Source organism: Pelodiscus sinensis, chromosome 3, assembly GCF_049634645.1.
Source record: "Pelodiscus sinensis isolate JC-2024 chromosome 3, ASM4963464v1, whole genome shotgun sequence".
Lineage (NCBI taxonomy): Eukaryota > Metazoa > Chordata > Testudines > Trionychidae > Pelodiscus > Pelodiscus sinensis.
In genome coordinates, this window is record NC_134713.1 from 14987370 (window position 1) to 15013988 (window position 26619).

The following is a 26619-nucleotide window of genomic DNA, read 5'->3' on the forward strand; positions in this document are numbered from 1 at the left end:
CCATGTTATAGGATAATGTGTTTGCTCTGTAACTGTACAACTGTTTATCCAGCCAAAATAGAAGACTTATAAAGAGTGAAATTCTTAGTTTGCCTTTTTTGTCCAACAACAACAACATGCCCCAGTACACCAGACAAACAATAGTGCAACATCAGAGGACAAAATACTTTATTATTGGCCCCCGTTTCTCACAATGAAAAGCAAGTGTGCACATGAACTCGGCTCATCATCTTGAACTTTGAGGGAAGGCAATAAAAATATCCCTGTCAAGAAAAAACTATCTTTATGCCGGAGATATAAGGATCTTGAGCAAAAAGGAAATGTCCACACTGCTTGTTTTTGCACAAAAACCCCTTGAGCAAAAACAGATCGGAAGAGATTATGCAAATGAAGCACGAGAAAATGCTAATACGCGCTTTATTTGCTTTGCCTCTTCCGGGAAAACCCAGAGTGTAGACGTAGCCTGAAAGACAAGTATGACTAAGCATGAGCAAAGGATTCCCAGTGGTTGGCCTGGATTAGCCCTGAAGGACTTAGAGAGCTTGCTTATTATAGAAACTTCTATAACTTTTGAAACTTAAGACTGTACTCATGTGTATATTTACCTTCTTTAAACTTTTTTAAATAACTATCACTTCTTTTTCTTAGTTCATAAATCTTCCGATAGTTTATTATAGAATTAGATATAAATGTTAACTTTGATGAGAGATCTAGATACAAATGACCTGGCACATTGATTTAAACTTATTTACCACTGTGGGGTGCATATGCAGCTCACTATGTGTTATATAGGATACAGTCACGCAATGTACATACTACCTGTATAATTCTGAATATGTCACACGTGCTGCAGCTGTGTGCTGACTGGGCACCAAGCAGCCTGTGGGCTGAGAACCACTAACCTGGGGTAAGTGACTGGTCTCTGGGGCTAGGTCTACACTACAGAATGTAGTGCTGTTTTTGTGAAAAAACTCGCGGAGCGTCCACGCCTCAACCGCGTTTTTGCTCAAGTGAAATGAAAGAACAGAGGGGTTTTTTCCGGTGTAGGTATTCCTCCTTCTATGAGGAATAACTTCTTTTTGCGCAAGTGCTCTTGCACAAAAAGGGATGTGTGGACGGAGAACAGGGTTTTTTTGCGCAAAAAGAGGCAATCGAAAAAAGCACAGGTGCTCTGGTGGACATTCTGTAAATAGCAATCAGAGTTTCTGTTCAAGAGAGCGTCCATGCAGTCTGGACGCTCTCCTGCACAAAAGCGCTTCACTTTTTCGATGCGCTTTTGCAGTGTGGACACGCTCTTGTGGCAAGAAGTTTTTGCGGAAAATCTCTTCCGCAAAAAGCTTCTTGAGCAAGAAGCCTGTAATGTAGACATAGCCTGGGACTGGGAGTAACCTGAATATTGTTGCAACTTTTGATATAAGGAACCATTTCTCACAAAGTCAGGCATGCCTAAGTGGCAAGAGACAGGAGTGACTTAATGTTAATGCTATTATAGTGCTTGAGAAGTTCACACCTGAGGTTTTGGTCAGTGAAATCCAAATATAATACTCACACCCAGTTTGGGGTTTGTGCCCTGGTTTGCAGCATTCTGCCCTGTGTTTGATACTCATGGTCGTGAGCCACTCCAGACAGCTTGACATAGCTATTCCCAATTTGAGAAGTGTTCCCTGTTTACACACACTGAACAGACTTGGCAGAAATGGTAGGTTTGATTCTGTAAAGCGCTGAGCACCCTAGACTTCCAATGAATTCAGGGACTGTACCTCTGGTAGGTCTGGGCTATGTATTTCTCATGCTGGAAAGAGAAGTCATCAACATTTCCACAGATCCTCTTTATCAGACAGAAGACTGGCTAGTCTGACTCTATATGCATCCCCAGAGTAATTTGTTTCTGATCTCTGAAAATGTAGATGCCATTATAAAATTTTAAAGAAGGGTGTTTCATGGTAAATCTAAAAAGCAAGAGCTTCTGCTTTCAGAAAATAAGCATCTATCTGACTAAGAGCCTTATATATAATACAGTAGGATACAGAAGAGGTAAGAAAAAGTTAGCTCAGCCAGCCAGCCACCCTTAAAACCTGGCTTAGCAGCAGAATGGATGGGAAAGCAGCCCATTATTGGAACCTTTAGCATTAATTTATTCAAAGCATTCATCTCCCTATAGATACATATAAAAATTGAAAGAAAAACATATTAAATCAAATAACAAAGTGAGAAATCTGGAGAAACAAATAAAGTTTCCACCACGAACTATAAAAGCTCTTCCAGAAGCAGGAGAGCAACTTGGAAAAAACAACAACAATAACCACCCCAAGTCTAACTCCAGTGGCTGCAACACAAAAGTGAAAGAAGAGGAGGTGGAGGTGGCAGTAGCAGCAGTGAGAGGGAAAACTAAACCATCACTTAAAAAACAAATTCATAACATCAGCCTAGCAGGAGGCAGAAAGAAATACTTAAACTAGCAATCTGGAAAACATAACCTAGATTGCACGGTGACTGACACTCTCTGTTTGTGACAGAGAAACAGATTCATTCTGCAAGGTTCTTTCCACTACTTCCCTTGAGAATAATCCCATAGTTTCCATTAAGTTCGGTTTCAGTACAGCAGCTGCTCAGAACTGACTGTCTTCATCAAACTTTAAACAAGCAGAGAAACACACGCTAACACTGCACATTTCCCCAGGCTAGGGGGAGTTCAAAAAGGCGCCCATTTCAGTAAATCAACGGCACTGCATAAATGTTTCGCGATAATCACCATCTTCATAATATATACTGCCCAGACAGGCAATCCCCTCCAGCCAGGCACCCAGACGGAGGTGGGAGCGGGGCAAGGAGGCAATTGCACAAGGACCTGGCGTTGTAGCAATAGCAGCAGCCAGGAGCTCTGGGCCCCTTTCAAACACCGCGGGAGCACCACTCCGTCATTCCGTGGGGTTCTCATGGCTGGGAGAGAGGGCCCAGTGACGCACTAAGGGTTGGCCCTGCCCTTCCGCTTGAAGGTCCATCTCTCCCAGTTGCACAGAACTACCCCCCCCACACCTTGCCCCCAGGCCCACAATAGCTGTCAGCCCTGCTGTCTCCAGTACAGAAGCCTAGAAGGTGGCCACAGAGGCAGGAAAACTCTATAAGGTTGTCCCCAAAGACTCCTGTACATTGCCCATTTGAAGAGGAGAGAAGTTTTGAGGGGGTTCTCTACAGCCACGTAGTGTTGGCCTACAGCCTGCTCTCGATTTGCTGCCCCAGCCTTGCCCGAGTCTTGTTCCAGGGCATGTTAGTCTTGTCTGTATTTTATTCCTGCCTCATTCCAGCCCTGTTCCTGACCTGCTGCAGTCCTACACTTGCCTCCTGATCTCAGGCCCTTGAACTGACTCCCAGCTTGACCTTTGACCTGCATCAGGATTCCAACTACGATCCTGATTTGGCTTGCTATGGCTTCTGACCCCAGTTCTGACCCTATGGCCTGTCCTCTGGCCCTGGTTTCAACATCCATCTCAGGCTAGTCTTGACTCTATGTCTAGCTTTGGCTCCTGTTATCTACTCTCAACCATTGCTCTAACCTCCAGGCATGACTGCCTAGAACGCAGAGCCTGATAGCCAGAAATGGCCAATCACCTAATTTGATCTTTCACCAATCCCACCTCCCCAACACACAAACAGAAGCTCAGCAGGATACTGGGGAAGTGACAATAACACGGGGGAGTCATTTTCCCTTCTGTCCCGGCCTGGACCATCTGTCACAGGGAACATTCTGACCCAGTATTAAGTTTGGGGATCAAACAAACAATCAGCTTAGGTACTCAAACATCCCCATATCACTGCAGTTAGCTATCAAGATCAACTAACTGAAAATCTTATTTAGTTATATCTAAGGAGAGTGACAGGCTTTTAAGTGTCACCGATATAATTCATCTATCTCAAGGACAATGTTTTACCTTTATTGTCCTCAAAACCAGTCACTATTTATAACACTTATCTCGAGATAGTGCTAGGCAAGGTAATATATTTAACTTCACGAGTTAAGGGCAACTGCATAAGTCAGACAAATGGTGCAGACAAGCTAACCCTAATAAATATTTATATACTACCAAAGGGGGTATCTGAATATCCAGTAAAGATACAGTACAATTTTGTATACCAGTGTACTTATAAGGTGGTCATGCTATTAGCATTCAGCACAAAAAAATTGTGATTTACTAAGGATTTTTGCTTCCTACTGTTACTGAATGTGCATCCCTTACCAAAAAAGTATCACTTTCCTCAGGTAACATATCATACAATTATAAACCTTCAAGATTTATTTTTGACCAAGTCTGCAGCTAACCACCCCAAGACTATATTTGTAACATATGTACAGCAAATGAGCAGCTTTTAATTCTAAACAATTGGATAGGGAGAGCAGATTCTGAAATGGCAATACAATTTGTGCATAACCTGGATTTGCTTGCTCTCTTTTTACCTCCACAAGCCCATCTTTTATTCATTTTACATTTAAAATCACATAGGGATAGTTTCTACTTTAAAAAGGTATTTATGAGAATGGAGGAAAGAGTGGTTTCTCTGATTATTTTTACCTGAGCTCTCAGTGCAGCATCTTTCTTAATCCATTTTATCACAGTTTCGTACACCAGCTCTTCTGCTTTGGTGTTCAGGCTGTCATTGGACATGTAGGAAATGAAGTCATCTTTTGAGATATTAAGGATCTCCTCTTGATTGGCCACGTCTGGGAAAATTTGCAGGGCATATGCTTTCGCCATGTTGTATAGCTCGCTGCACTGCATGGCTTCTGCCATGGCTAATATTCCTAAGCAGTTGCTAGCAGTCAATTGTTTTTCTAAAAGGAGCAAATAAAGTATAACTGAATGCATAAAATGGCATGATTTCACTGATAACAAGAGGAAATAGATGCTATGAACATAAATAACTCTGATTCACTTTGAATAAAACCCAGTGAGGCACCATGAAAAGAAATAGTCTATCAAATGCACTTTCTTTAGATCTGCATCTTTACATGGGTGTGTGTGTGTGTGTGTGTGTGTGTGTGTGTGTGTGTGTGTGTGTGTGTGTGTGTAACCTTATTACTAAGGACCTCCTCTTGGTATAAATCAGCTAGTGAGACCACTGCTAATTCTACTGCCTGCCATGTTCCTTTAAGAAACAACAAAGAAGTAAACTCTAATATAGGTGCTGAAAGAATAAATTCAAATGGCTCTGAGGACGTTTTTGAGGATGCTAAACTTGCTTCATGATCATTTTTGTCCTGCTTAGCTACTAACCTACTCCCAATAAAATAATTTCCCACAGAAACGTTACTATAGAATGTGATGACATTCCTCAATGCAAAACACAGATTATACAGTTAAATGTTGTGTAGTCGTGTTTCAAAGCAAATCATTCACAGAGGAAACAGCATTATCTGTTTCCTGGCAAACAGAAGTAACTGCACAGTGTGTAGTCTTATGTTAAAGTTGTGCTATGCTGTATACTTTACTGTCCTTTTTGTTTCTCAGTTCTATGAAAAAAAAAACACCAATAGGAAATCTGTGCAAGAGGAGCTAAAAGGTTCTTGGGTCTCAGCTTTTCCAGCCAAGCCATTAACAGAAAACATTTTATTAAGATTCAAGGTACAGATGTGAACAAGTAGCCAGCTAGTCGATTAACTGAAAACCCTAGGCTTACTGGTTAATCTAGTTGAATAATTGCATTTCCCCCCTTGCTGCCTCTGTATCAGAGGTGAGAGGGTGAGGGGGGGAGGAGAGAGGCAGAAGCAGAAGCCAGTGCTGGGGGAGCTGGCTTAAAAGCTGATTCCCCCCAGCACTGGCTCTGCGGTGCTGCCTGCCTCCCTGTGCTGCTGCTTCTATCAGGGGCAGCAGAGTGGGGGGGGGGGGGGGAGGAGAAAGGGGAGGCTGGGCCCTGGCAGCATCCCGTGCAGCAGCTTTTGTCTGAGGTGCACCTGGGCCTGCTGCAGAAAGAGGGTGCTTTGCAGCAGCAGCCACTGTCCCTGGGGAGGCTAGGGGGTATGTCTGAGCTCCCCGCGGACAGAGGTTGCTGTCGGAGCAACCTCATTCCACAACCAGCACCTTTAAATAAAAAGAGTGCACCAATTACAGGCTCTAATCCGGCACTCTCTGATCCGGCAACATCCATGGTCTAGCATGATTTTAGCTAGCTGGGCAGCCACTTATCATGGGTGTGGCCAAGTTTCCTGCAGTCCCATAAAGTTTGCTTATAGCCACCAGTCCTGGCTCTCAATGTTCTGTGCTGTTATTTAGCTCTAATTTACCCCTAAGTGTCTTCTAAGAGCCCAATAAGCAGTGGAAGTGTTGGCAATGCTGCTAGACAATATTGACCTCCAGTGGTTCAGCAAATTCCCTGGTTCGGCACCAGTCAGATCCCCAGGGTCCTGGATTAGAGAGGTTCAACTTGTACTTGCATCAGTAGTTCATTATATAGGTGTCTAATTAGATCTTGAGATACTTCTGGATGCCTAGACAACAAAGAGAGGCTGGATAACCCATTGCTCCATCCATGACTGAATAAGAGAGAGCACTATTTTCCTGCTGATTCAGGTCTTGCTATGATTATCCATGCCTTTGTCACTAAAGACTAGGATTGAATAGCACTTCACAAGGGGCTCCACCTGTGACATTCTGTACCTTGGGGGAGCACCCTGTAACCTACATATCCCTCATCTGTATATAACTGTGATATTGCATATAATGTGAGATGTCAGCAGAAAGATTATGATCTATTGAAAGTCATTTCTTTGTGTAAATATGTATATCATGAATGCATACGAAGTTATGAGAATATAGTGCATGATTGTCACTAAAATATGCTGTGGATTTGGTGGTAGGTGCCCACATACTAATTCTAGAGAAACAGTGACAAAGGAGGTAACCAACAACAGGGTGGTTGCTGTTGAACAGACATCACCAGCCATAGTCCAGCAAAGGAGCTACAATGCAATGACTCGCCAGGATGAGGCCACATCAGGGGAATTGTTCAACTTTGCTTGGATACTCAGCAATGTTCCCAGAGATGCCTGGATTTGTATTCACCAAGCACATGGACGAAGAGTTAAAAAAACAAAGCCAGGGGTCCATGCCTAGTCTTCCTCCTTCATGCATCCGCACTGTAAACAACCAGAACACTGAGAAGACTGAAGGTTCCAACTCAGGGGATTGAACCAGATTTCAAGGGTGAATATCTAGTAGCGTGAGAAAAACTGCTTGATCTAGTTGTTGCCCAGACTAATAGAGAGCTCAGACAGTGTACTTATATTTTCTTTTCCTTTGGTAACCACTCTGACTTTTTGTCTATTATTTAACATCACTTAAAATTCCTATTTATAGTCAGTAAATTTGTTTTACTGTATATCTTTACTGTGAGTTTGTGTGAAGTATGTGGCAGATTTGCCTCAGGTTTTGAAAGGGCTGTGATATCCATTTTTCACTGATGAAGTGGTGAACCAATTAATACACTAGATGGTATATTCCTGAAGTACATGCTGGGAGCTAGGAGGATTTGACTCTGGTGCCTTTTTCTGTGTAATTCATGAGTGGCTCTGGGAACATTCATGCAATCTAGTGTGGGGTGGGGGCGGTTGTGCTAAGCAATAACACCACCTGGTGGGTGCTGCTCACTAGCAAGGCATTGCGAGATAGCTGGAGAGAGTTAAGGGGATGCTATGGTGCCATAGTCCAAGGCTGCACCTCAGGGGATCCAGCCCTAGATTATATCAGCCCGAGATTAATCAGTTGTTAAACAGACTGCTCTAGGATAGCTGCCAACAGATTTATGGGTGAAATTTAAGGATGACAGTTTTAACCTATGAATTCCTAAATGTTCCGAGACCTGGTTAAATACAAGATCACCTTTGCCAGACTGTTGTAGCTGAGATCAGCAGAGAAACTTGTATTGGCAGGGCATTCTCTATTTATGTCTTTCATTTTGGAATTTGTTCCCTATGTTGATCTGCCAGAATCTGTATTTGTTAACCTTCCAGGCACACTGCAAAGCCCATATTTTATTCAAAGTATCTGGGGATGGGGTGGATGCACGAGCAGAGAGATAGGCAGAGATTGGTAGTATGCATGAAACATTGCTTGGCAGACCAGTGGTGCCCATGTAACAGGAGTTCAATCATTAGTGTCAGAGCCCATCTGTTTGTGTTGAATATTGTCTTTTTAATTTAGGGAGGATGGAGCATATGAGCTAGGCATTAATAAAATCAGCACAAACAAACACACCTCTCTGTTACAGGCTGTGATCCATTTTAGTTAATAGGAGCCCATTCTTGCTTGTTCACCCAAGCATAGAGTGGCATACCGTCTGGTCTTATCTATAAGACTGTAATTTATCCTCCAAAGGATCATAAGACCCTTGGGAGTGTCTCGCTTTCCCATCTTCAAATTGCCTGGTACTTCAGTTTCCTCACTCGTTTGGTAGCCTGGTTCTCCAAATGACTCCAAAATTCCCTATCTATTCAACAGGGCATCAAAGAGACACTGGAGAGTTGTAAGAAACTTATCTTGGACACACATGGTTTGGTTTATGTAAAAATCTGTTACAGCACGTCTAGACTACGTGTGGCTTCTGAAAGAAGATATGCAAATTCAGCTCAAATTTGCGTATCTTCTTCCATTTTTTTCCTAGAAGAGCGGCGAGGAGTCCTGTGGCTCCTTAGTGACTAACTGAAGTGTAGGAGCATAAGCTTTCGTGGGCAAAGACCCACTTCGTCAGATTCCTGGAAGAGGATTTCCAATATGTGGCCCATGTACGCGGGGCCAAGTACAGGCAGTCCCCGGGTTACGTACAAGATAGGGACTGTAGGTTTGTTCTTAAGTTGAATCTGTATGTAAGTCGGAACTGGCGTCAGCCGCTGCTGAAACTGACCAGTTTCAACCGCGGCTGAATCTGGATGCCAGTTCTGACTTACATACAGATTCAACTTAAGAAACCCAGGCGTCCCCAAGTCAGCTGCTGCTGAAACTGATCAGCGGCTGATTCCAGGAAGCCTGGGGCAGAGCAACTCTGCCTCGGGCTTCCTGTAGTCAGCCGCTGGTCAGTTTCAGCAGTGGCTGACTTGGGGACGCCTGGGGGAGAGCAGCTGGGGTGCTGCTGGGTTACTCCAGCAGCATGGCTCCTCCGCTACTGGACCAACCCAGCAGCACCCCAGCTGCTCTGCCCCAGGCGTCCAGATTCAGCCGCTGCTGAAACTGACCAGCAGCGGCTGAATCAGGACGCCTGGGGCAGAGCAGCTGGGGTGCTGCCCGGTTGGTCCGGAGCGGCGCTGCGGGACCAACCCGGAAGCCCCCAGTTACTCTACCCCAGGGGTAGGCAAGAAAAGCCTGGTCTGCGGGGGGGGGGGGGGGTCACTAGCTGCACCCCCCCCCCCCAGCAGACCAGGGAGACGGGGGTGGCGGGACCGCCCAAGTCCTCCACGGCTTTGCTCCGTCTCCCTGGTCTGCTGACCTGGGAGACCTGGAGCAAAGCCGCAGAGCACGCGGGCAGCGGGACAGTCCAGGCGCGCCGCGGCTGTCCCACTGCTGGCGTGCTCTGAGGCTTTGCTCCCCATCTCCCTGGTCTGCTGGTCAGACCAGGGAGACGGGGAGCAAAGACACGGAGCACGCCCGCAGCGGGACACCCCGGGCGCGCTTGGGCTGTCCCGCTGCGGGTGTGCTCCAAGGCTTTGCTCCCCATCTCCCTGAAGACCAGGGAGACGGAGAGCAAAGCCGCGGAGCACGCCCGCAGAGGGACAGCTCAAGCACGCCCAGGCTGTCCCGCTGCGGGCGTGCTCCAAAGCTTTGCTCCCCGTCTCCCTGCAGACCAGGCGGCTTTGCTCCTGGGCAAATGAGCAAAGCCGCCCAGGCGGCGGCTTTGCTCGGGTGTCCCTGGTCTGCTGGGGAAGGGGAGTCCAGTGGCTTTGCTGGACCCCCCCAGCAGACCAGGGAGACCGGGAGAAGCTTTTCTCGCCCCGGAGGACACGGGTGGCGACCCGCCGCCCGTGAGCTCCGGGGCGAGAAAAGCCCCGTTCGTAAGTGCGGATCCGACATAAGTCGGATCCGCGTAAGTCGGGGACTGCCTGTATAGGAAAAACCCCCTCTTTCAAAATCCCCCTGTAAACCTCCTTTTAGGAGGAATAAGGAGGCTTTCCAAAGAGGGTTTTTTTTTCCAATATTTGGCCCTGTGTAGATGGGCCAAATATCGGAAAAGCCTCTTCTGGGAAAAAAAATGGAAGAAGATATATAAATTTGGCTTGAATTTGCGTATCTTCTTTCAGAAGCCACACGTAGTCTAGATGTGCCCTTAGTGTCCTACTGGCACCTGTTTTCTGTACCAAGAAAGAGCTTACAGTTCTTTTGATGCTAGATTCTTTAGAGAATTCAGATCCACTAGAAAATAGCAACCATGGAATAGCAACCACGAAGCCATAAGACTGGAGGAAGAGGAAGAAATGCCTTAGATATTCCATTCCATTTCTGACCAGTTTACTAGCAGTTAGCCAGCCATCATCTGGAACCTGCGTGTAGGCTTTGCTGCATCAGTCAGAACATAACTGGAAATTGTTGGCATTGTGTATGCTGTTGACTTAGCAGAATACAAAGTGTTCAAAGAACAGAAAGACAGAAAGATGCTGGAAATAAACATTGCAGTGAACAGTAAAAAAAATGTGACTGTTGGGTGGGGTCTTTCTCTCTGTCTTACAAATTCAGAGGGAGGTAAGTAGTATCTAGATTACTGAATCCTACTGGGACATTTGAAAGGTTATTTTGGTGCTATGACATACTTGACCAAAACAAAATACTTTTCCTAAACATTCCTGCTATATCTGAAGGTCAATTCAGTCAAAGCTATAAATTAATTTTCTAATTGAATTTTATGAGTTCTCCAAATGAAAGTATAAAACTCTGGTGACTCTCCATATAAAACAAAACTTATAGCCAAGTAATAACCCTTAATGCGGAGTCCAAATTCACCTACTGTTATAACAAACGGAGCAGGCAAAACTTCTATAACCTTCTTTAATGACCAAATGTATGGGATATGCATGTTCATTTTAGCACTCAGTGTCAGCATAAAGTACAATCTTTGTCCAATTAAATGGGACACTGATATTTAGAACAAAAAAAAAAAAATATCCAAGATGTGAATGCAGTTGGATTTTTTTCCAGCTGCACAAACAAAACAATTTTACAGACTGCAGATCAGTTTAGTGCTGCAGCAATGGGAACATTTTAAGTTCAGCTCTCTGTCCAAACAAATGAAGGTTTATTGTGTTTCAAATAACATTTAATCTTGTATTTCCTAGTAGAGATCCAAGATAAAAAAAAAGTCCTAAGGCCCATAAACTCACAAAATTGAGTGGGGATGACACTTACCTAGAAATGAAACACAGACTTTACAGAAAGTATGAAACTGGAACTTGCTGGCAGCCTCCAGAAGAGTTTTTGCGTTGGCAGAATCTATGATCAAAGAACCTGTATAAACAAACTCCAGTAGTAATTCCAGGACGTCTGCAGTGAGGTTTGACATGGCCAATTCCAGCTTCTCCCCGCCTCTGCTACTGTCTCGTGGTGACCTGGTAACAGCAGACAATGACATTCTTACAGGACATTATGCCATTCCCCTTTTGATGTTGTTTACCAATTAGCGAGGGCTAGAAAATTGATTCATTAACTTTCTCCATATTTTTTTAAGGAATTGAAGAGTATTGTATTTTAAAATAACTGAACTTAAAGACTTTAACTGGATCTGAAAGAGAAGAGTCTTAAAGCAAGTTTTACAAAAAAATCAGTTTATTGCTACTCTGCATTTTCATGCAAAAAAGGTTGCAAAAAAAAAGAAAGAAAGAAAGAAAGAAAGAAAGAAAGAAAGAAAGAAAGAAAGAAAGAAAGAAAGAAAGAGCCAACATTAATGAGAATGAGGACCAGGATTAGCTTTCAAAGGGAAACAATACATTTTAACATTCAGAGTTAACATCTCATCTTTTGTGCATATTATTACATAGTAAAGGAAAAAAACCTTTGAAATTTTAAGAGAAAAGGTCACCTAGTTTTTCAAGAACATATCCCCATCCAGTATACAGAATGATATTTGAAATGTCATGTGCATTTAGGGATCTATTTTCGGACCTTTTCTATCAGTCATAATAATGGTAAGATTTTTTTAAACTGTTTTTTGGGGTTTTTTTTGCCTTGATTCCCCGATGAATGCTAATGTAACAATCTATATATGGTTTTGTACTAAAATATATTGTTCCCTTTTAAGCACTAAAAAGGAAGCCCATCATGGCATTGCTTTGAAAACTGAATACAAGACGAGATAGACAGACAAAATGGTTAGAGCAAAGAAGGGAAGGGGTAGGGAAACAATAACCAGCTCTGCCACAGGAAGCCAGCAGCCATCCTCTCGGAGTTTCATGACTGTGGCCTACGATTTTTCCTGCATAAAGTGCTAAATAATTTGGGGATCAAAATATCTCCTGCATTTGAAGTGTGCATTAGTGCTTGTGAAACTATGGGACAAAAATAATAGTAATATATTAAAATAAGGGCCCAGTTCCTAATGCATGGTTGGCTGGTGTAGCTGCAACACTAAGGACAGGTAACACCTGAAAGACAAAAATGATAATAAATTTGGTAACGTCAAGGATGGGGGGGAAAATCTGTTAAAGTAAGAAAATAAACTCCTTTAATGGTTAGAGCCATTCAACATCTTCTTACAGAAAGATTAATTTCTCCTAATGACCAGATAATCAAAGTCTGCTCACTCCATCATTGTTACGGTTCTTGTGGAAACCATTGCATGACCAGAACCATGTGCATCATACAGATCACCAAACTCTTCATTACTGTCCATGGGCCAGGGCCAGCTTTAAATACAAGCACGAATCACTTCTAGCAACTGCTTAGGAGTCTGTGTGTTCAAGGTTCAAAATGCTATCATAGAATACTAGAACTGGAAGGAACCTTGAGAGGTCATTGAGTCCAGCCCCCTGCACCCATGGCAGGATCAAGCACCGTCTAGATGATCTCTAACAGGTGTCTGTCTAACTTGCTCTTAAAAATCTCCAATGATGATGGAGATTCTACAACCTCCCTAAATTTATTCAGGGCGCTTAAGCACCCTGACAGTTAGGAAGTTTTTTTTAATGTCCAACCTAAACTGCCCTTGCTGCAATTTAAGCCCATTGCTATGTGGAAGCGTATAGTCAGGTATCCTTATTGTTACAGATGGGGAAGTGAGCAGGAGAAGATACGTCTACACCGCATTTTAGATCATGCCTCCTAGAGCAGGTCAACAGATTTGGGCTAACAGGATTCACGCCAGCTGTCTAAAAACAGCAGTATCCACAGCACAACTGTGTAGCTATACCCAAAGAAACTAAATGAGTTGCCCACAATCACACAGGAAGTCTGTGACAGAGCAGGAATTTGAACCCAAGTCTGTGGCTAGTGCCCTAAACGCTGGATCATCATTTTGTGTAGGCATAGTCACCTTGTTACAAAAGCTTATAGTGTCCCAAAATGCAGACATTGTACTGAACCATGGATTTTTTTAACAGATGTACTCAGAACGGTCATGCTCATACTCAAATCCCTCTTGGGTGAGATAGAGAAATAAATATTAGTTGGACCCTCAGAAAGAGTCCAAAATACAGCCTCTCTCTCTCTCTCTCTCTCCCTATCCTCTGTACCTAATCTCTAGGCCTGTATAGATAGTGAACCTATCTATTGGAATAGCAAGAGAACCTCTGACACAAATTCCCTCAGATACCTGGTGTCCAAGTGATTCCATGGTGTCCGGTGCCTTGAGGAAACAAGTTCTCTTGTGCTACCATTAATTGCTTCAAGCAACTGTTTGAAATAAGTTCACCAGGCAGGTCTGGTTAATGTTATTCAATGTTTGGGCATCGATGCTCATGTTTTTATTGGAAAGCTGAGCACCGCAACACTTACCTGATTGAGGAGCCTAAATTTCACTTTCAAAAGGGATTTAGGCATTTAGGAGTTGACGGAATTGAGATGCTGAAGAGCCTAAATCCTTTTCAAAAGATATTTAGGCTCCTAAATCAGTTAGGCATTACTGCACCGAACAATCTGGGCCAGAAGGCTCACAAATTTAAATGGGATGTAATGGCATTTGGCAAGTAGCAGAATTGAGTCTTTGAACTGTAGGCAGCGCCCTTGCAAACAAATATTTGTCACCGGTATTAACTCTATTTGTGCTGGCAAATGCCGTGGGGGTGAGTGCATGCACCGACATGGTAACAAAGCTCTCCACGTGACTAATCATGCTGTTTCCTACTGTGAATGCAGCAGCGAACAGGAGAAACAGTGGAAAACCAGTAGCATGCCACTGACATCAGAATAAAGAAAATACCAATGTAAGCAACGACTCCAGACTGTCATTCTTTTGAATAATTAAGTTATAATTTCTTCTCCTTTGTAATACACCAAGCAACAAATGGCTGCTGCAATTGATTAAATACCCAAACCAAAGCTAAGGTATTTACTCAATCACAAAAGCCACTTATGGGCAAGTGTACAGAGCAAAAGAGATTATTTCTATTATACAACTAGCCAAAATGGAAACTGAAATTGTGTTGGTTTCTGCCTCTGTGATGCTTTGAAAGTGGTGTGTGGTGGTACTCAGGCTTTTGTGACATACCCAACAGGGGCACAGCTCAGGCACATCACTTACTTGGGATGCACACTGAAAACAGGCCTGGTCTTCCAGCCCAATCAAGTGAAATAAGAAGCCTGCATGGATTGTACCCTGGTGAGGGATTATTGGTGGAAGCAGGACCTAGGGGATCAACAGTGAGTTTTCAAAGGAACAGAGAAAGAGAAATGCGTGTGGAGACAGACTTTTATGACTGGAGACATCACAGAGAGGCTTAAGTATGGTTTGAAACAGGATTCTGGGGTATGAATTGCGGAAATGGTTTTATAATAGAATTTTTCTTAGGTATTTCCTTTCTAACTCTGAAGTATTGTATAATTATATTCTTAAAGTGGTTCCTGCATTTCTTAATTTATATGCAAAAGGATATAAAGGTCCTCTATGCACCAAGCATACTTCGTAACTGTACAAATGTGGGCCCTATTCTTCAAACACATGGTACATCTTAATGTAAGCTCATTTATAGATACAAATATGAATATGTACAGGCACAATGCATTTTGGACATCTGATAGACTATCTCCTTAGCATTTTAGTCTAGCTTGAAGCTAGGTAAAGTATGTTTTTGATTCATGGACACAGTTAAACAAAGCACATTTTGCTATTTGCTCTGTGAACTCTAAAGTTTAAATGGAACAATGTCATTTTATGGACCTTCTAATCATTGCTCATATTATAAAGGTCAAACGTTTCACTTTGTGACAGAAAATCAATAACTCTCCCAACAGCCACTGGGGAAAAAGTTTTGCTTCTAAAAAATAATGTGTAATAAACAATTTTAGTTTTTACTTTATCATTGTTGCAATCTCTGTGAAGAGTTAGTGTAAAAAGGAAGTGATTTAGAACAGGACTTTAAAAAGATTTATATTGGGCTAAGCAGCAGAGCGGTTACATTAGGTATACATTTAAACAAGTAGAGATAGTTTTACAGCTTAACTGTATGTTAGCTGTCAAGGTTTCTTTTCCAGAATTTTAATAATGTAGCTTTCAATGGGGTGACTGGTAGACCTACAAAATCTGAAAACAAAATTTAATGAATAAATATGCAAAACCATGTATTAGTTCTGCACTGATAGTGCAGAGTTAATAAATAAACAAAACAACCTTTTGCCTATATGGGATAATTAGATTTATCTAAATAAAACCAGGATCCATGGGCATGCTCTGACCACTTAGCTTAGCTACAACTTTCAATTTAATACCCTACACTGGAAAGGTCACAGGCACAGGAAGACTTTTAAAGCAAAGGACATCTCAGTTATAAACTGGAATCCAAAGAACAAAGTTATTGGCACTTTCATTGAGTTAATCTATATAGGGAAGCTAACAGAAATGCACACCTGTAAGATAGGATTAATATTTCAAGGGGGAAAAATTCTTTCTTGCAATGTTCAATATTATGCTATGGTTCGGGAAAAATACTTATATATACTTTGAATTCTTGGTTTTAGTTTGTCCTTAAAATACATTTCCTGAGATCCAACACACATAAATAAGCATCAGCACTAGTGTTTCATGCTTAGAAAAAGAGACAACTGAGTTTTCTTCATCATCTCGTGTGTGTGTGTGTATATAATTCATGAGATAACACACTGAGTCAATGTGTGTGTGTGTGTGTGTATAAAACTTCACTGCATCATTTTTATCAAGATGTTCTTTTAACCTAATCTTTCTGTGATGCAGTACAAAAAAATTTATAATGAGATGCTTTGAGTGTCAAAACATTATTTAGACTCCAGCTGAAGTAGCCTTATATACAGCGTTTTTCTGGTATTTCACTTCTTCAATTTGCAGACAAGTATACTGTGTCCTCTACCTGGCTCGCTGCCACACCTTTTTGATTGACAAATAGTCTGATTGTCTCTTACAGTTGGCTACATTCTTATCCAGTTTCACTTCAAATGTGAAAAGCTACTGATGATCAGCCTAGAAACCTGTTTCCCCACTGTTTACAAACTATTGCCACAACAAAAGTTATTAGATCAATCTCACCTACTTAGTCTCTCTAATATCCCAGGACCAACACGGCTACAACAACATTGCATGAAACAAATTTGGAATATTCAAAATGGAGCTGCCTGAAAGGAATGCACATGAACAATATGAAACATTTTATGTAAATGTACATTTCTGACTAGGAACAGTTGGTTCAACTTCTGCCCACGCTGCCTCAGTAGGCTGAATGTGAACAGGGAGACTAATAGACCTTTCAGTGTCTTCACTTCACATCTAAAGCAGTACATGGGGCGCAGCCTCAAATCACAGCTTCACCCTACCAAAGTGGACACCGAATAAAAGATGAATGCTCAAAATAAAGACATTTTTGTTATATGCATTTGAACGCCTCTCCCCCCTACTGGCAAGTGGTGGATAGAATCTGCCTTTCTCTGTTTCTATCCAGGGCCCATCAGAATTCAAGAAACAAACAAAATTTAAGCAGCCAACAAAATTAAACGGATTTATGTCAGATAGATTCAGCTATTATGTGAACCTCTGACTTCCCTATTGATGATTATCATGCACATCTTACTCAGCTGGAATTTAATGGCAACAGAATTCACATACCCCTCTGCTTAAAAGCACATACCTCTATGGCTTGTACTAAGGGATATTTCTTGTTAACATAGTAGGGCTTAAGGCCACAAAGTACATATAAGTAAGCAGTTTTGAGTCTATCCAGAGAGCACTGGAATTCATATATAATTATTTACAACATGTGTTGTTGATGCCTGCACCTGAGAGCCATGATATTACCCACCTGGTGCCACTGGTGTGATTGGAAATTGCATACATAGACCATAGTCTGCGGCCCTTATAATTGCTGTCTTCTATATCCAGCTACCTACTGAACATCTGGCTTCTGCCCCGTCTCTGAGATGTACTGTGACATACTGTTCTTATTGCTTTGGTTTCATAGTGAGGGACATAATTAATATAAGAGCAAATATTTGTGTTCTCATTTCACTAGAGCAAAACATTTGCTACCTACGCCAATGGGATAAAAAAAAATCAGAAATTAAATTTGCCTCATTCCCTGGATACTTTGTTTGAATCTAATGGAAACAGGAAATCCAAGATTAGAATATGAGATGAAGCACTTAAACCAAGAGCAGCTATTTCTTTTTAACTATGTCAGATTGTTTTGACTACTAAAGAGAGAACACTAGACTGGCATTGGCAGCTTCTTATGAGGCTGAAGAGTCTGTTAGTTATGTGCTCATTAAAAACTTCTGTGCAAGTCTACACAATTTAGGCAGAATATCTTGTTTACTGTGGGACATAAGCCTTGAGGTACTGAAACTCTGGGCAAATAAGAACAAAGTACAGCAATGCTGCATCCTAACTGACAACTGTTCGACTTTTCTTCTTCATCATCATCACCATCATTATCACCATCACCATTATTAAATGGTTCATAGTCACATGTTTGCTTATCTTGGGATAAACAAAAAATAAGCTTACTCACATCTCTAGCTTACCAGAACAGATAGATATTGCATGGAGAGAATGTTTCATGCCTAAGATCTTGATTAACGATTCTGTATAATTAAAGGGTCATCACAAGACATAAATGTACAGATACACAAACGCACGAACACGGATTTACCCTAAGGTACATACAGACATTGTGGTCACACATTATTTAATGAGTTACTAGAGTTTATACAGCTGCAAGATAATCAGTCATTGAAATGATGACAGCAAGGGACATTTGTACAGCAACATCCTTGCAATATGTGTTTCATAAGGCAATAGATGTTCTATTATATAGGATTATTTAAAAATAAATTATACCCTAGCATTGCTTCTTTTTTGGAATTATTTTATCAATATTAAAATATACTAACTTGCAAATTTCTTTCTTCTTTAAGCTATCTCAGACACAAATATTACCTTGAGTCTCAGCGTCTATACGTCCCATGAGGCAAGAAAAATGTGTACTATAATGATGGTACAGTGTGATTAGGTTAGAAAACTAGAAAAATTATAAGATTAAATAAATGACAGTGTTTAAACACAGCCTTGCAAATTCATCATGAACATTTTCCTGATCAGGCGAAAAATTTACTTGTCCAACTTTTACTGTGACATTGATGCACATAATGTCATTACTTGCTCCAGGCGAACAGAATTTGGCAAGGTTGGTTTAGCATACCAGGGGCCAAATGGTCTCATTTTGCAGCTGTTCAATTCCTACTAAAGTCAGTGGAGTTCCACGGGTGTAAACGTGTTTGTGTAACGGACATTTCCTGCTAATTCACCATCCACAATCACACAAATGATAATTTTAGACCAAGACAAATGACAGGATTAACATCAAAAAGCTTTTGTTAACAAGAGACATGGCCAGAACAAAATAAAAACAAACAAAAGAGGCAAATCTCAAATATGCTTTTAAGGCTATTCAAAGATGGAACGTGACCTAATTGCTCTACACAGGCTGCTTCTAAAAGCAAGGCTAAGATCTGTGGAAGGGTGTAATGCTATATTAGCTGAGATCAGAGACTGAAATACAAATCTGCCTCCCTGCTGAGCCTTGAGAAAGAAACAGACAAGCTTCAAGAGGCTGGCTTAAACAAGTGGCAAGAGAATGAGCCAATGGCCCCTGGAAGAGCAACATTTGATGACTCTGGACTATTTTGCTAGGGACTGGGGAGAAAGTGAGTTCCTCTAAGGATCTACTTGTGGAGTAATGAAAAACTGAGCTGCAGTCCTAACAGTCTGGGCACCAACATACTTGCAAAAGCTTCATTTGAACAGGAAACAAAGTGTGTTGAGGATGATGTTGGTTTTGGAATTTTAGAAGAAGGAAGAAGAATTAAAATAAATGTCATTCAGATAACAGTTAATTCTTGAAAACTAAAGATTTCTCTCACCCACTCAAATCTCATCTCTTCTGATTATATTTACTGCACAATAATAAAACAGTTTAGTACACAGTTAACGATAACACATCTGTTTCTCTGGATGTGGTTTACACAAGTATTTATGTTGGCATATGTAAGGCTCCCTTTCAGTGCTGCAGTATAGATGGGGGAAAATTAAATATTTAGTAGTGATTATGATTACATATTTATATTAAGGAAGTACCTCAAATTTCTAATGAAGATTTCAAGGAGTAGACTGAGTTTTGCAAAGTGCCACCTCTTTGTCCCTCAGATATAGGGCCTTATTGTTACATTTTTATAATACAGTTAAGGCTTGTCTATATGGGGAAACTAAGGAAAATTAATCTGAATTAACTAAATGTGTGAATTTAAAGTGAATGAGTTAAATTGCATTAGACTCTTTTGTGGATACTTAAATTCAAAATTAAAGTGGCCTTAATTTGATTTAGCTTAATTTTGAGTGTCCCTATAGAGATGAGCCCTTAGAAGAGGCATATGCCACTTTTAAAATAACATTAACTCTTAAAAAAGCAATCATGATTAATTACACCTTTAAACAAAAATAGAGTGCCATTTTAAATATTTTTGTATATTTTCTACATTTTCAAAAATGTTAATTTCAATTACAATACAAATTCAAAGTGTACAGCTTTATATTTTTTATTACAAATATTTGCACTGTAAAAAAAACAAAAGAAATGGTATTTTTCAAATTTATCTAACACAAGTACTGTAGTGCAATCTTTTTATCATGAAAGTTGAACTAACAAATTTAGAATTATGTACAAAAATAACTTCATTCAAAAATACAACCATGTAAAATTTTAGAGCCTAAAGTCCACTCAGTCCTACATCTTGGTCAGTCAATAGCTCAGACCCGGGGTGATGTGTGAGTGGCACAAGGGGACATGTACTCTAAACACCGTGGGCAAGAGGTGCAAGATGCCGCCAGCAGCTGGCTGGGCCAGAGTCCCTGGATGTTGGGGGGGGGGGGACTAGTGGGAGGGCCTGGCACTGCACTCACCAGTTGCACTGAGGAAACAGAGCAACATGGCCCCTGCTCTCTTTGCTCTCCTGGCATGTCACTCCAATGGGGGAGGGGGCGCAAACTGTCCCCGCACTCACCGGTGGAAGGTGGAGTGAAGCGCCCAGAGAAGCAGAGTGACCTGGAGCTGATGATGACAGAGAGTGTGGGGGGAAGAGATGGGGTAGAGGTGGGGCAAGGGCAGGGAAGAAGAGGGGAAAAGGCAGAGCAATAAGGGGCAGAGAGAGGCAGAGTTTAGGGCAGAGGGGGGGGTTGTCCCAACTATTCCCCAAGATGGGAGATGGTCACATGGCTGGTGTCCCTCCCTCCCATGTTCCATCTCACCAGTCACCTCTGGCTCAGAAAAACAAGTTTGGTTATAATTTGCAGGAGACAGTGCTGTCCGCTTCTTGTTTACAGAAGTGAGAATGGGCATTTGCACGTTACTGTTGCAGCCAGTGTCACAAGATATGTATGTGCCAGATACGCTAAAGATTCATATGTCACTTCATGCGTCAATCACTATTCCAGAGGATGTGCATCCATGCTGATGATGAGTTCTACTCAATAACAAGCGAAAGCAGTGCAGACGGATGCATGTTTATTTTCATCATCTGAGTCATATGCCACCAAAAGAAAGTTGATTTTATTTCATGATTCGGGTTCTTTCTGCATTGGAGTGTTGCTCTTTTAAGACTTCTAAAAGCATGTTCCACACCTCCTCCCTCTCAGATTTCGGACTAGGCTTCAGATTCTTAAACCTTAGGTCAAGTGCTGCAGCTATTTTTAGAAATCTGACATTGGTACCTTCTTTGTGTTTTGTCAAATCTGCAGTGAATTTGTTCTTAAATGAATGACGTGCTGCATCATCATCCGAGATTGGTATAACATGAAATATATGGTAAAATGTGAATGAAACAGCAGAAGACATACAATTGTTTCCCAAGGGAAGACATTAATTTTTTAACAAGTGTCATCAGCATGGAAGCATGCCCTCTGGAATGGTGGCCAAAGCACGAAGGGATATATGAATGTTTAGCATATTTAGCACGTAAATACTTTTCTGGCTACAAAAGTGCCATGCCAATGTCTGTTCTCATTTTCTGGTAACTCTCTAAGTAAGAAGTGGCAGCATTATGTCCCGTAAATGTAAACAAATTTGCTTGTCTTAGAGATTGGCTGAACAAGAAGTAGGACTGAGTGGACTTGTAAGTGCTAAAGTTTTACATTGTTTTGTTTTTGAGTGCAGTTATGGAACAAAACCTCTACATTTGTAAGTTATAGTTTTACAATAAAGAGGTTGCTCTATAGTTCTTGTATAAGGTGAATAGAACAATATTTTTTTATCATGTTTACAGTGCAAATATTTATAATAAAAATAATACTACAAAGTGAGCATTATACACTTTATATTCATGCTGTAACAGCCCTAAAATATATACAAGTAACATATAATAGGTAGTATGGTTTTCACATATTTCCTACTATTGGCACTGGGTAGTTGTTACCTACAACAAACCTTCAGGAATGGCTCTGCACATTTTATCCATCAGCATTTAGTGCAACAGGAACAACTGATCTGCCAAAAGTAGATGATATCTTACCATATATTTTAGAAATGTGCATCTGTTTGTGCCTCTGTGAGTCTGTTTAGTCAAGAATTTCTACAAAATGGAAAGAGCTAGGACCACTAAATTTGGAATGCAGCTTCCACTTATCAGAACAATTGGAAATGCCTGGAATTCAATTGTTTCTCATAAAATGAAAAGGGAGGGATCTGGTAGGAGGAACAGTTATAATACAGAATAGCCACAGGGGGAAGCAAGGGGTCAGAGATGGGGACTATAACTCCATTGGACCAGGAGAGGCAGGGGTGGAAAAAGGGACAACTATCTACTATATGCTTCACAGAGTTTGTCTATCTCTTTGTCTGTGTCTGTCTCTCTATCCCCCAGCTGGCGGTGCTTGCTGCAATTGCAGTGACCATGGACAGGCATTTCTCACCTGACCCCAAGATGCTGCGGTGAGAGAGGGATGGGATTGTCCTCTCTCTCCACTGGACCCCTCATCTCCATAACCACCCCACAACACTGATTTAAATGAAGAAAACCAAACCTTTTTTGAGTTAATGGCCCAAGCAACGCTGGGTAAATATTCTGGTCATTAAGATAAATTCAGTATCCTAATCCAGCAATAGCCAATACCTGATGTTTTAAAGAAAGTCCAAATACATAAATAAATCCCACCTCAAAATGCACTTGTGCAGTGTTATAAAGGTGAGACAGGAAGGGTCAGAATCATCTGTGACCACCTACTGCTAGCATCCTGCACCGTCATATTTGATTATTTTCATTGTAGGGCAAGACACGCTATGTTGGATCCATTTAGTTTTAACTGGCTTTTATTACATAGCTCTATCCCTTTGCCCCTAAACTGCAAGTCCACAACACAGTCAAGCTCAGGCTGGTCCCTGAGATATAAGTAAATATACTAGGTCACACGAATCAGTGTCTTGACGAGCGGTTGCATGACAGCAGCGTGGCTTGCAGATAAGTCGAGCCAGAGTGAGGGCAAGGGAATGATTAGTCTGTCATCTCTTGGATAAGATTTGCAGGATTTGTAGTTCTGTCTAGAAATTACGTGAGCGAGAAGCCCATGCCTACTATAACTACAGCAGCTGTCGAAGAGAGAGAGGAGGATGAGGTTAAGTGATTCTTCATGGTGCTTCTGCAAAACGGAATTGTCCTGAGGCAGATGCTTAATTTCTGTGCTCTAGCCTGTGCTTCAAGAAGGACCTGCCCTGTGCTCACTTGCCAAGTTTTGTCCTTCAAAGAGAGTGAATGTATCTGCCTGTCAATGCAGAGCAAGCATTAGGTGCCAGCCTGTCACCCACCTATCCATGCCTGCATTCGGTTGGCTGAATACACTAAAGCTTCTGCTCTGGACACTGTCAGCTCCGTGGCCCTAGCGGCCAGCTGTGACAGTAGGGTATGACTGTTGCTGCTGCTTAACAAAAAAGCAAGCAGTAGGAGAACAGCAATGACAGAATGAGTGCCATCTGGAGCATAACTCTACTTCCCATGCCAGTAATTTCAAGACGAACACACTGTAGTTATGAGTTACTTGTTTGAGAGGAAAGGCACTGATACTTGCACCTCCGCAGCAAAGGAACAGTACACTTTGTACTTTCCACTAAACCATCCCTTTTCATAGGCCCCTTAAATGATTTAACAGAAGTGGCTGGTGATTTCCCTCATTGTCCATTACATCTCGGATTGCACCTGAAAAGCTTATCTGATTTCAAAGACCTTCTCTTTAAAACAAATCAAAACAAAACAAAACAATTGCAAGGATTTACCTTCCCAAACATTTTCTCCTAACAGGGAAACATATGCAGATATGGTCTCGACTTCTCAACTGGAGTTAAAAACAAAAGTTCCTGATAAGAAGCAAAACAGGAAGGGGATGCTAAGAATGAACTTTTCTTTCATCTGCTATTTCTCATTTTTGGCTTCTCACAACGTAAACACCAACCTGGCAGTCTGTTTTTCAGACACCTGAATGCTTTTGCAGTTTTGTCAGACTATTCCAGATGGAGAGAAGCAGATTTCTGTGTCATATGTCCAGATTTTGCCTTCTTTTAGTGGTATGAATTCAGAGTAACTTCCATGACTACAGTGAAGTCACATTGGATTTACAAGGGTGCAAGGAAAAGCAGAATTTGGGCCCTAAAATAAAAAATTCTCTATTTCTCCAGCCTTAGCAGCCAGAACCTGCTACATCATTTTAGAAAAACAAAACAACAGAGAAAAAAAGCAGGTATCCTGGAAAAACAATCTGCTCCTGAACTAAACTGATTTTGCTCCTTTTGAAAAGAAAGAGGACCAGAATGTTGCCAGATTACGTTCCATCAAAATTCTTGGCTTTGTGATCTAATCTCCTGCTGTGTGTACTTTAGGCTGTATGCTACTGGAATTAACCAGCCCTCAGGGCGACAAAGTTAAGAGCATCATTAAAAGCAAATGCTAACACTTAAAAGGTACAGAATACTATTTGAACTTCACTGAACTACTGTCTCACAAAGAAATGCAACTCTGATGTTTGCTTATAAGAGCCAGTATTTGGGCCAAGAAGGGATTTTAAGCCAAGAACTTTCTATCAATACAATTTGATAAGAATTTCAGCGCCTGGAGTTTAGAAAAAAAAATAAAGCTAATAAGACAGTTCCATTGAAGTTCACTTTGCCCTAGAAATATCAGACATTCCATTTATATGGCAGCCGTGTTTGTCTACTTCAGATGCAGTTTGAAAACATTATACCTCATCATGGGATTTTCCATCCCTTTCTTCCAGAACACACACACACTCAAAACGAGCAACACACACACACACACACACACACATGCACGCACACACTCTCAAAACAAGCAACACACACACACACACTCAAAATGATCAATTCTAGCTAAAAATGCAGCTGCTAAATCTGATTTTGGAATGCCAACAACAATATCACAGTTGGGAGGGGAGGGATGCTTGGGCATGAGGTTTTGGTTTGGTGTTTTATTGAAACGGAATCCAGTGCAAAAATTAAGATTTGGATTTTGAAATCTCTATCCCCCCCAGGCCATATTTGAGTGATGGTTCAAAGTCTGAAGGAGGATTGTTTGCATTTTGGCCCATCTCTAGCCATCAAGAGATGACCACAGAAGTATCTGACATATACAAACATGCAGCATATACATACATGGGTTGGGCCAGATTCACAAAACTCAAATTCAGATTAAGGTCTGGATTTAAACCCCAATTCCAAAATTCAGCCTGTCTTATCTGTTGGGGCCAAGTCCAATGCACATCTACAAGATATGTGGATATTATTTTGGTTACAGGGGCTCTTCCTGTTTCTTTGCCTGTCACCCATGTTTAACATTCATTCCCACTCAAGGTAACCTACTGTAGTAACCGCCTGATGGCCATGATCTGAAGAGGACCTTGAGTAATATAGCCAGAGGACTCCCTCCAACAAAGCCTTAACATGCTGCCTATGGAGTAGGGCCTGCTCCATGACCAAGTGATAAGATCTGGTAATGCCGTGTTTCTCAAACTGTGGGTCCCGACCCCCCGGGGGGTCGTGAGCAACTTAGAGGGAGGTCGTGGTATCACAAAGTTTGAGAACCCCTGTGATAATGGAATCCATCGCTCTTGCTAGGAACATTCTAAACAGTAACCAAGAAAAAAATCCTTGCAAATCTAGCATAGAGAGTAGTCAGGCTGTTCCAAGAGTTCGATGTTTAAGAAAGCTGCAAAGTAAAGGGACGTTCTCAAGAATGTGAGCAACATAATGAGAGCTGCCAGCTGTGCTTTGGTTTGAGGGTACATACAACTCATCTCTCTCTTCTGCTTTGCTTCTGGGAGCATTGAGGGAACAAGAAACCTGGTGCAGAGTTAGGGCACATTGCATTTTACTGCTTGCTTTCAGGAATGAAGCATATAGGTATGGCAGCAGGATGGGGGCAAGAATGCCAGACAGTGAAGAAGCTTACTTCATTGGCTTGTTATCGTTGGGTTGTTCAGGTTAGGGGTCCTTTCTGATTTTAAAAAAAATACTGAGTGAAAGCATCCTTTGGGCTTGGTCTAGGGATGTTAAATATTGGTTAATTGAATAGTCGAGTAACCGCATGAAATTTTATCGGTTAGTCAACTATTCTATAGTCCCCGGGGGAGGGGCCCACAGCCACTGTATTAGAGGCAGCAGCGCAGAGTGCCAGGCAGGAGCTGGTTCATGAGGGGAGCCAGTTTAAAAACCAGTTCCCCATGCGGACCAGCTGCCTGTCGCCTTGTGCTACTGCTTCTAAGAAAGAGGCAGCAGTGTGGGGTGGCAGCAGCCCCTTTCTAGTGTTCTGAGCAAGTCAGAACTGAGCTGGGCTGCCTGCCTGCCCGGCTCTTAATATACTTGAAATGCAGAGCTAAAACTGGGGTAGGTCCCAGACCCAGTGTGAGCCAGGACTGAGCCGGGTTGCC

General features: G+C 41.8%; 1 protein-coding gene across 5 annotated transcripts in view; it reads right to left on the minus strand.

The window, feature by feature from the left end:
• KLHL29 (kelch like family member 29) overlaps positions 1-26619 on the minus strand; it is a 598373-nt gene that overhangs the window by 71518 nt on the left and 500236 nt on the right. For all 5 annotated transcript variants that reach the window (XM_075923421.1, XM_075923423.1, XM_075923422.1 and 2 more), the window contains 2 exons: positions 11379-11578; positions 4569-4828 (listed from right to left, as the gene is read on the minus strand). In XM_075923421.1, the coding sequence (XP_075779536.1) occupies positions 4569-4828; positions 11379-11578 (460 nt within the window). The remainder of the gene's footprint in view (positions 1-4568; positions 4829-11378; positions 11579-26619) is intronic.